Source organism: Phoenix dactylifera, chromosome 1 (genome assembly GCF_051530095.1).
Source record: "Phoenix dactylifera cultivar Ajwa chromosome 1, Ajwa_hap1_PhDact_Kaust_v1.1, whole genome shotgun sequence".
Taxonomy (NCBI): Eukaryota; Viridiplantae; Streptophyta; class Magnoliopsida; order Arecales; family Arecaceae; genus Phoenix; species Phoenix dactylifera.
In genome coordinates, this window is record NC_143190.1 from 1809781 (window position 1) to 1819959 (window position 10179).

General features: G+C 43.1%; 1 protein-coding gene across 7 annotated transcripts; it reads left to right on the plus strand.

Annotated features, from left to right (window-relative positions):
• The first annotated feature begins 1068 nt into the window (after window positions 1-1068).
• LOC103705742 (protein WHAT'S THIS FACTOR 9, mitochondrial-like) lies at window positions 1069-10165 on the plus strand. Of its 7 annotated transcripts, XM_089929003.1 has the most exons (4): window positions 1069-2746; window positions 4912-5119; window positions 5197-5264; window positions 5349-8189. In XM_089929003.1, the coding sequence occupies exon 1, from the start codon at window positions 1162-1164 to the stop codon at window positions 2578-2580; it is 1419 nt and encodes a 472-aa protein (XP_089785129.1). In that variant the 5' UTR covers window positions 1069-1161; the 3' UTR covers window positions 2581-2746; window positions 4912-5119; window positions 5197-5264; window positions 5349-8189. The 7 variants fall into 7 exon arrangements, with proteins under 7 accessions (XP_089785129.1, XP_089785130.1, XP_088572629.2 ...); XM_089929004.1 differs by lacking the exons at window positions 5197-5264; window positions 5349-8189 and adding an exon at window positions 8715-10165; XM_088716503.2 differs by lacking the exons at window positions 5197-5264; window positions 5349-8189 and adding an exon at window positions 9910-10165.
• Window positions 10166-10179: the final 14 nt, after the last annotated feature.

The following is a 10179-nucleotide window of genomic DNA, read 5'->3' on the forward strand; positions in this document are numbered from 1 at the left end:
TGAGTATAGTTAAGCTTGAACCCAATTCATAAAATTAATTTCAACCAAGTTTTAGAAAATCACAGTTCCATCAATTTTGACCTGATATGACTCAAAATTGGTAAAGTATATTATAATATATATATATATCAAATAGTGTTGCCAAGCTGATAGGGTTGATAGAGATCTTGGCTCATTCACCGCCTAGATTGGAAAGATCGGATGGGAGATGCTACATGCCTCCTCGACAATAATCCGGTGGTCGCTGCGCTCAATCGGCAATGGTTCCGATGTTGAGCGCCTCTGAGTTAGTATTAGACGGTGGAGGTGCTGCTCTGACCGACACTCTACCTTTGATGAGAAATAGTAAAGACAAGGAAGTCCACCCACCAAAGCATGTCCGGCGAGGCCCCTCCAATGCCTAAGTCAAACACGACTCTGACTGAATAATAAAAGGCCTAAAGAGGGGCAGAGAAGCAACATAAAAGAGTCAAAAAAAAAAACTTGAGAACTCTCGGGAACACAATATATACGCAAAGGTCAATGCCCATCGTCAAATAGTTCGGGGTTGTATGCTGGAAATTATGGTAACGACCCATGTATCTCCCCTATGAGTCAAGCTCGTACTTTTCGGCAGTGGGGATTCGCTTGAGTATCACATTTGCTAGGAGATAGTTCGCAATTTTCGGCCTTTGGCCGAGCTGTTGTTAGTTGGAGGAAGAGTTTGAAATACAAAAGACTATCCATGCACCTTCTAAATAGAGCATATGGAAAGTTTTGAATGGTCAGCTTACGACTAGGTGGCAAGCTTTCATTGAGGTCGGTTCGCCTCCTCAGGTTGTTCCGAGCTGTTTCACATAGCATAGAAACAATTAATGGATCTAATCCAATAACTGATGTTTAACATAACTCACATACAGTCAATCACTTGATAAAAACTCCATCGACTACTAGCCAACCAAAACAGGCTATGAATATAACCAATTTGTAATTTAATTTGACTTGGGCTCCGACCAAATAACAAGCGTAAAACAAAGCAATCCAAGCTTGAGTGCCGGATCAGATCAATAGAGTTCGATCGAGCTCGGGCTCACAGTACGGCATCTCGTTGATAATAGAACCCTGGTAAAACCCTCCACAGGCTTCCTTCCGAGGACGCAGAACACGACCCCCATCATACAGATGCCGCCGCCGCCGCTCCCATCGCCCCTCCGCCGCCACCTCCGGTGGTCTCCGGGGGCCCAGCAGAGCCGCACGTTCGTGGACGCCCGGGTGAAGTGGATCCGCGACCGCGGCCTCGACCACGCCATCGAGAAGGAGAAGCACCTCCAGCCCTTCCACGCCCTCAAAGACCTCCTCCTCTCCTCCTCCTCCTCCCCCTCCCTTCCCTTAGCCACCATCGCCGCCCGCCGCGACGATCTCCGCCTCCCCTTCCGCGCCATCCGATTCATCCGCCTCTTCTCCTCCGCCTTCCTCGAAGAGTTCCCTTCGCAGTCCTCCACCGCCGCGCCTCCCCGGCCGGTCATCCGCCCCACGCCTGAGCTCCTCCGCCTTCACGATGACGAGCAGTGCGCCCTCGCCGCCTGCTGCGCCGAAACCGCCGACCGCCTCCTCCGCCTCCTTATGCTTGCCCCCGGCCGCCGTCTCCCCCTCCGCCTCATCGACCGCCTCCGCTGGGACCTCGGACTCCCCCCCGACTACCCCCGCTCGCTCCTCCCTTTCTATCCCGACTACTTCCAGATCGTCCCTTCCTCCACCGCCGCCGGCGTCGACTCCGGCGTCCTCGATCTCGAGCTCGTATGCTACAGAAAGGACCTCGCCGTGTCGGCCATGGAGCAGTACGCGATGAGGACCGGCGGGTACAAGAAGGGCATGCCGCTCGCCTTCCCGCTCCAGTTCTCCCGGGGCTTCGAGCTGGAGAAGAAGGTGAGGAAGTGGCTGGACGAGTGGCAGAAGCTCCCCTATATCTCGCCCTACGAGGACGGGTCTCACCTTGCGCCAAAGAGCGATCTTGCAGAGAAGTGGACCGTGGGAGTGCTCCATGAGGTTCTCCGCTTGCTTGTTCCAAAGAAGACCGAGAAAGAGAACTTGATTCTGCTCGGAGAACATCTCGGGCTGCCACCAGGATTCAGGAAGGTGATCACGCATCATGCGGGCATTTTCTATGTATCAAATAAGCTCAGGACGCAGACTGTTGTCCTCCGGGAGGCGTATAGGAGGGATTTGTTGGTCGAGAAGCACCCCCTGATGGGATTGAGGTATCAGTACATTCACCTCATGCACAAGGGCAAGGAGACTGGTAGCAAGAGCAAGGACAGGAAAAGAAAAAGGAATGCTTCACGGGTTATAGATGATTATAAAATTAAAGACGAAGATGAAGAGGAAGAGGAAGAAGAAGAAGAATATGATGATGAAGATGAGGAGGAGGAGGATGAGGATGAGTTATCAGCGGCTTCTGATGTTGATACAGAAGAAGAGGAAAGTGATGATGAAGATGAGCATAGTAATCGCTCTGTTGCCCGAGAGAATAATTTGCCTCGAGGAGGAGCATCTCGGCCTGTTAGGAGTAAGAAAACTATGATGATGAGATCTTCTGTTTGAGCTAGTCTTGCACGTCTTTGAATTTTGTCTAGGAGAACAGAGAGTGAGATTGCATCAACTCGTAAATTATTCAGAAGTTATCTTCGAAGAGAGAGGATTTATACATTGTCTCACTTTGAGTTCTAGGCCTCTCCGAAACAGAGAAGAATGGCTACTCTCTTGACAGGTATCATATTTTTTTTTGATAGTGTATTATTCCATGTCATCAAGCAGGCAAGACACTGTCAAATTGATATCACTGTTCATTTGTTGCCTCAGTGGTATGCAACATCTTATACATGCTTCACTGACATAAAGTCTTCGTCTTTATGTCTCCATGTCTTGCCATCCTGGAAAGTCTCACTGGCTGTTCTCATTGGAAAAGCTGTTTCTTGATATGAAGTTTTTAGTTCCTTAATATGTCTTGGAGATGTAATGATTGAAGACCTCCTTTATTATTATTGATATGAATGTTTTGGACAACATATATGGTATGCTGCAAAAGGATATCATTGTCATGCCTCAGAACTTCCATTGATCTTAATTTGCCAGAATTTTTTTTATTAAAGATAAGATGTGATTTCTTCTTGAAAAAAATGTAGACATCGGGAGCTGCTTCATTGCAGACTTAAATCACTTGCTTCCTTGAGAGAAGAAGTAGTGTTATACTGTTATGAGCACAACTACAAAAAATTTAGAACAGTCAGTGTTTTCGTCCTGTTACAAATATTCAGATTTCAGACTGTTTATCCTACCACTAGGAAACTACAAATGGAGGATATGAGGTATTGTTTTTCAAGATGGTGTTGGTTCATTTTCTTATTGGGCATAGACAGGACGGGAATGAGACTTTCATTTTCTTACTTCTTGAACATTGGCTGGATGGGACATTTATCTCTATGGATTAAATAAGCCAAGCCTGAAATTGACTGACTGCTTGTCTTCCATCCAACAAGGTGTCTTTCCTTCCTTCTTTATGACCTTCCAAGATAACAAAAACGATTGAAATCTCTCTTTTCTTGTGAGGCTTTATCCTTGTAGATTTAGACCTCTGTTTAATTAAAACAAGAAATTCTGGTGATGATTTTGCGTTGGCTTTTGCGGATGAGTGTCCTGATTATGCTAGCCATAAGGGAGTCTGGATCCTCAATGCTTGCTGTGTGCCCGGGCATGTGCTGCACTTGTGATTGGTCTGTGCAACAGGCCCTGCATGCTCATCAGACACGGCCAGCATGCTGTATCAGCAGGGAGCCATGGGGCTTATCACATGAACCAATCCTGTGTGTGACATATGCTTGCGGGCATAGAGGATCCATGTTCACCACAAGGAGCCATTTGAATGGGATTGGATGAAATGGCAGCTGAAACAAAGTCCAATTTCTTTATTGGCCCTGACTTAAATCTATTTGGATGCCTTACTGAAAAACAGATTTGAGGAATGGTTCCAAGCCAAAATGTACTCCTTTATACTTTAATCTAAAATTTCACAATTTTACGTGAATGGTGAAGTAATTGATCCCCTTTCTGCCTAAAGGGTGAATCAAACTCTATAACCTTTTACACTTGTGATTGTCACACTAATGATATCTGACCTTCCATGCTCAGTTGCATTTGAAAGGTTCTGATTGGAGATCTTTTGACTCTTCTGTCGACTTGGTCCTTTTATGGTAGGGTTCCTGTAACAAGTAATGCTGCATTTTAGTCGAAAAGCTTAAATATTCGATCATTTTTTGTTCAGTCTTTTTCTGTGAGAAGTGAAAGAGGCTGTTTTATGATGACTGCTGTGCCGATAGTCATCCGTCTTATCAAAGTGAAGCAGAAGATGCAATATAAAACCCTCTTGGTCAAGATGGAGAACAAAGATGATCCTACTAAGAGCAGCCATTCTAGCAACATTTTGTTGTTCTGATCTCAGAGATAAACTAGTGGAGTGGAGAAAAAGGGGAAAACCAGTATAAACTATGATGGTAGCAAATAGATGGCTTAAAATGATTAGAAAACTAATTTCTTCTTTAAAATGGAAATAATAGAATCATAAATTCTATTTCCATTATCAAGATGGAGGGCTCTTGGCTTTCTTTTTTTTAAAAAAAAAGAATGCGGAGGTTGTTCATCTCCTTGGAAAATTTTCTTCTGAAATATAAAAAGACTGTTGAACATCTGACTTTCATTATTTGTCAGATATATACATGCGTTAGGAGTAGGATGAAACGTAGGTATAAAGATCAATTTGGTGCCCTAGCATGACAAAAGGACTATGCCACCGGGTTTGTACAATTGCATTGTTGTTTTTTGTCACTTGTAGACAATAAAAATAATGCAGAAGATGAAGATGCTGAGGAGTTTTGGCAGATTTTTGAAACTGAGATTGCTGATGAGGACATGGACAATATGGACTCTGGTGTCCTACTTGCTTTATTAGTTTTCATATTCACAAAAGTTGCTCCTCGAAGCTACCATCTCAAACTATTGAGCAACAACTTATGTTCTTCCTGATGGAAGGGTGTTTGAAGATCAGCTTCATTCTCTTTTGGAGTTTTAGAAAACTGATGCTGCAAAGGTAATACATCAATAATTTTAACAATTGATTTATTGCAATATTATTTATAGTAATTGAGCTTCTCATGTTTTTTATAGTTCCAATGTTGCTTGTTGGCTTTACATCATAGTGCCAAAAATAAAACTACACAGTTGCAAATGATGAGGTAGCAATCTATCCACTTCTATGAGATCTGATTGAAATATTCCCAAACTAATGCAGTAATATGTTGCTACTTACGTGGCTACAGACTTTGAAGAGACCTAATGGCTGACTGCTGTCTCAGTCTGAGCTTTTCATCATTACCCATCACCACATGGATCTCACCCTTATGAATGATGCAGCAACACTGGCAATTGTCTCTAGTATATTATTTGATTGTTCAACATATAAATGCAACACTAATTCAGTAGCTAATGAATCAAAATTATTGGTTTCTATTTCAGTTGGAGATATGCATGTCACCTGCTGAAGATCGTGAGTTAGCACAAAAAGAGGGTTTGGACAAATATAGGAAAATCTGTGGTGTTGGATTCAACGCATAGTTCACAGTATCAATTTGGGTATCTATACTGGTATCATGATGGTACAGTGTTATACAATGTTGTTATAAGTTGGGTCATGGTCCCGATAATCGGTATGCCACTTGTACTGATTATTGATTCACTGTTGGTATAGTATGGTACACTCAGTGCCATACAGTATCATCCAATATGGCAAACCATTATTTAAAATAAGGTCAACGGAACCAGTATCGGGCACCGTATCGTTCTCCGACGGCACGAGTCGGTACAGGCCGTGCCGGGCCTCCCCGGCCTTCACCTGCCTTCGCCAGCCTCTCTCTCCCTTTCCCTCCTTCCCCTGCTCGCTCTCTCTTTCCTTCTCCTTCTCTGGCCCCGACAACGGATTTCATTTTCACTGCCAAAATCGTATTGGTGAGCCGCCGGTACGGCTCGAAACGGCCGAAATTGTCCAGTTCAGGACGATTCCGCCGACCTTGATTTGACATATCACTTGCAGACTGCTAGAGAAAAAATAAGGGACATGCTGGCTGAGGCCATAAGAAAGGCCTCAAACTATCATGGGGTTCATGCTATGAAAGAAGATATACTGGCCTATTAACAAGAGAAGTTTTGTAGGAGAAATACACAGATTTGCAAATATATATATATATATGTGTGTGTGTGTGTGTGTGTGTGTGTGCATGCCCGGTTGTGCATTTTGGTACAAATGCTACAAGAATTGCGCCCCTGAGGAGTGCAAACTTATGACATAGTTACCCCCTTTCATCTAACACTAGATGGGTAGGATTCAACGCATAGTTCGCAGTATCAATTTGGGTATCTATACCGGTACCATGATGGTACAGTGTTATACAATATTGTTATAGATTGGGCCATGGTCCCGATAATCGGTACGCCACTTGTACTGAGTATTGGTTCACTGTTGGTATAGTATGGTATACCCAGTATCACGTGATACCATCCAATATGGCATTATTTGACACAAGGTCAACTGAACCAGTATTGGACATCGTATCGGTTCTCCAGCGGCACGACTCGGTGGAGAGGGCACACAGACTGTGCTGGGCCTGTACCGACGGAGGAGAGGGCACACAGACCGTGGGAGAGAGAAAAAGAGAGAGAGAAAGAGAATGGAGAGAGAGGGAGGGTGGCGGACGCCAGCGGAGGCCATGGGAGGCAAGGTTGCCAACTTCACTTAAAAATTATGAAATTAAAAAAGGCTGCAGTTGGACCCCTGTTTTGTTCAAAACAGAGAAACTAACGAAACAAGAGAACTGATCACGGCCTCGCCTCCTCGGTCTTCACCTGCCTCCGCCAGCCTCTCTCCCTCTCCCTCCCTCTGTCCCCTGCTCTCTCTCTCTTTCCTTCTCCTTCTCTAGCTCTGGCAACAGGTTTCATTTCCATTGCCAAAACCGTATCGGTGAGCTACCTGTACGGCTCGAAACGGCCGAAACGTCTAGTTCGGGATGGTTCCGCCGATCCTGATTTGACACGTCGCTTGTAGACTGCTAGGGAAGAAATAAGGGACATGTTGGCTGAGGCCCTAAAAAAGGCCTCATAAACTGTAATGGGGTTCATGCCATGAAAGAAGCTCTACTGGCCTATTAGCAAGAGAAGTTTTGCAGGAGAAATACACATATTTGCATATATATATATATAGATGTGCATGCCCAACTGTGTATTTTGGTACAAATGCTACAAGAATTGCGCCCCTGAGGAGTTAATGTTTTGAAATGTATGTCAAAATTTTTGTTTAAATTGCATGATGCATTTCGATATTCTTTATAACTACTTACGTTTGAGGCTAGGAGCGATCATCTCAAGTCAAGTATCGGTACATTCTAACATGGACCTAGGGCCAGACCCCTTGTGGTGTTTGAGCCTTTAGGCAATCCAGCAATTGGAATTTAAAGGATCAGGTAGAGATTGGATCAAGTAAGGATCAAGTTTGGGTTGACTTGATCGTTTATGGTTTACGTTGGGTGGGGTATGCATTGGACTCATGGTTTCCTATAACGACCAACATTACCTAGTACTGGGCATACCATACTGTACCAGTAAGTATTGAGGTTCGATGCAGTGTAGTGGTTGAACCAGCCTCTACTGGATGGAACTGATAGGTTCCACCCAATGTCATATTGTACCATCCTGCACTGCCTGATTTCAGTCAATACCATTATTCGACATGTGAAAACGGTCATCTTGTATTGTACCAGTAAGGTACCATACAACGAATATGATTGGGCCTAGTCCGAGTCACCTCGTCCAAATCTCAAGTAGGTACTGTTATTTGGAATGCTCAATACCCTTAATGCTCTTAGAAGTCAAAATTCACTAACGACTTAGCCTTGATAAGTTTTATAAGAAATGTGAGGGATATAAGTTTAGAAGCATGCATTGTATAATGGGTAAGCCATAGGGTACCATGAAAATCAAACCCATATCCTAAAATGCATATGATCAGGTTGGGTTGGGTATACTTTTAATATACCCATAACCGGACTTGAACAACTTCCATAGGTCTACCTTTCGACCCATACTCGACCCACAGGCCTATAGGTCTGTATTGGGTCCAGTCAGATACAGGTCTGCAGGTATTAGTGACAACCCTAGTCAAGGCTTTTAAGCTGATTCTAACTCGATCTAGCAGTTTGGGTTGCAGTTTTTATAGTAGATTACTATCAATAGTTCAGATTAAACATTTATCAGATGATATAATGTGGATGAGCTAGAGAATTCTTCGAGCATCATTCATTTTTTGCTGCACTGACATTAAAATTTAAAAGATTTCATTTATATATTTAGTTTAATTGAGCTTGTTAGCTACTCTTGTTTGTATTGTTTCCTATACTTCAATATTGTATGTATCATCGAGCATGTTCTAGGATATATAAATCCTTTTCTAACCACCAGCATATTTGACCAGATTATGTAATCGGACCTAAGAACGGTTAATATTTAATAGCATACAATATACAGTTTGCTGCTACCAACTGTGGATTTACTTCATTAAAGAGGGCTTGGTAGTCCATTTTGTCGGCAATGTAATGAGGACCTTGAAACCTTAAACCATTTGTTCCTAATTGTAGCAGACTCAGGGAAATAGGGGCTTTTCTGGCGCAGCATCATCATATGCACTGTCAGAGCTGTCTTCAATCCAAGCAGTTCCTAGCATCTAGTCCAACTTCTGAAGCTATGAAAAGGTCACAACCTCTCCTGTTATATACTCTATGGCAGGTTTGGCTTTCTTGGAATCTAGATATCTTCCAACATGAACTTCAGCTACCCTTTTCTGTTTTTCTTCGTGCTATATATCTCATGAATGAGTTCTGGTAGTCCAGCAATGACTTTGCACTGGTATTTGGGATTCTCTTGATGATGGGAATTCCCAGTTGTCCTACAACAACTCCTGTCCATTGGGAACCTCCACAACCAGGTGTCTTAAAGGTAATTTCGATGGTTCATTTCATTGTACTACTTCTGGTGCCGGATTTATAATTAGTGATCACTTGGGAAGAACTCTTTTTGCTGTCACCATTCCTCTTTGAACAAACTCCGTTCCAGTTGCGGAACTTACTGCTGCTTGTTGGGTTTACAAGTGGCTATTTCAAGGTTAGAAGCTTATTTTCTGGTGCTATAGGGCGATGCCTCAGTGGTGTCCTGGATTCAAGGAGTAGGCCTTTCGGGCCACCCCTTCCTCAGAAACATTGACCATATTGCCTCCTCTGTGTTGCACTTCAACAACCAACATATTTACAGACAGGATAATTGTTCTGTGGAGTGAAACTCAGTTAAGTGGACCTTCAGGCAGGATCTCCCAATTCCATTGGCCATTATCTCTTCTTAGTGCTGCTTATGCCTTTGGCATTCAGCATGTTGGGATCTAGGGGAAGGCCCCTGTATTACTTGTTTTTCTTCTCTGTTTGGGGGTTTCCCAACTCTGTACAGGGAATAAAACTGATTTCTGTTTTTCAGTTTGTCTCCAGCATACTTAGGGCCTTTTGCTTAGGACCATCCTGTCTTGCAACCGATGCCTAAAGAATTTTGCTTATAACAGTTTACATTGTTTATTTTCTTTTGGCTTCCTTTAATTTGTTCAACTGGAGAATCAACAATTTTATTTGTTTATTTTCTCTTTCTTGATTGACTGCTATTAGCTGAATCTACCTTGCGTGGAAGCTTTCCCTTTTTGCATTGTTTTGAATCAGCATTTGTTTCTGTTTGGGTACCCTCCATATTATGATGGTTCAGTTTATGATCAGAGAAGCTCTACATCTCATAATATAGGTACTTCTCACATGGAGCCTTTTGTCCATACACTTGAGAATTCTTTGGGAACTGAGGAAAAGATTCCAGATCGGTGAAGAAAAGAATTAAAAGTTTTATATTTTGGATCCGTTGGCTTCACAAGTGTTTAGTCAGCTGTGCCTGCATGTTGGGTTTTCTCTAAACCCATCATTTCCTCCTCTCTCTCTTTTTTTGTTTTTTTGATGTGTGTGTGTGTAGGGGAAATTATAACTAAATAGCCCCAGCAAAAATTTAATGTTTCTGCCCCAT

What these genes read in the sequence shown, in the direction of transcription:
- LOC103705742 (XM_089929004.1), top strand. Translation starts at nt 1,162, where the DNA reads ATGCCGCCGCCGCCGCTCCCATCGCCCCTCCGCCGCCACCTCCGGTGG.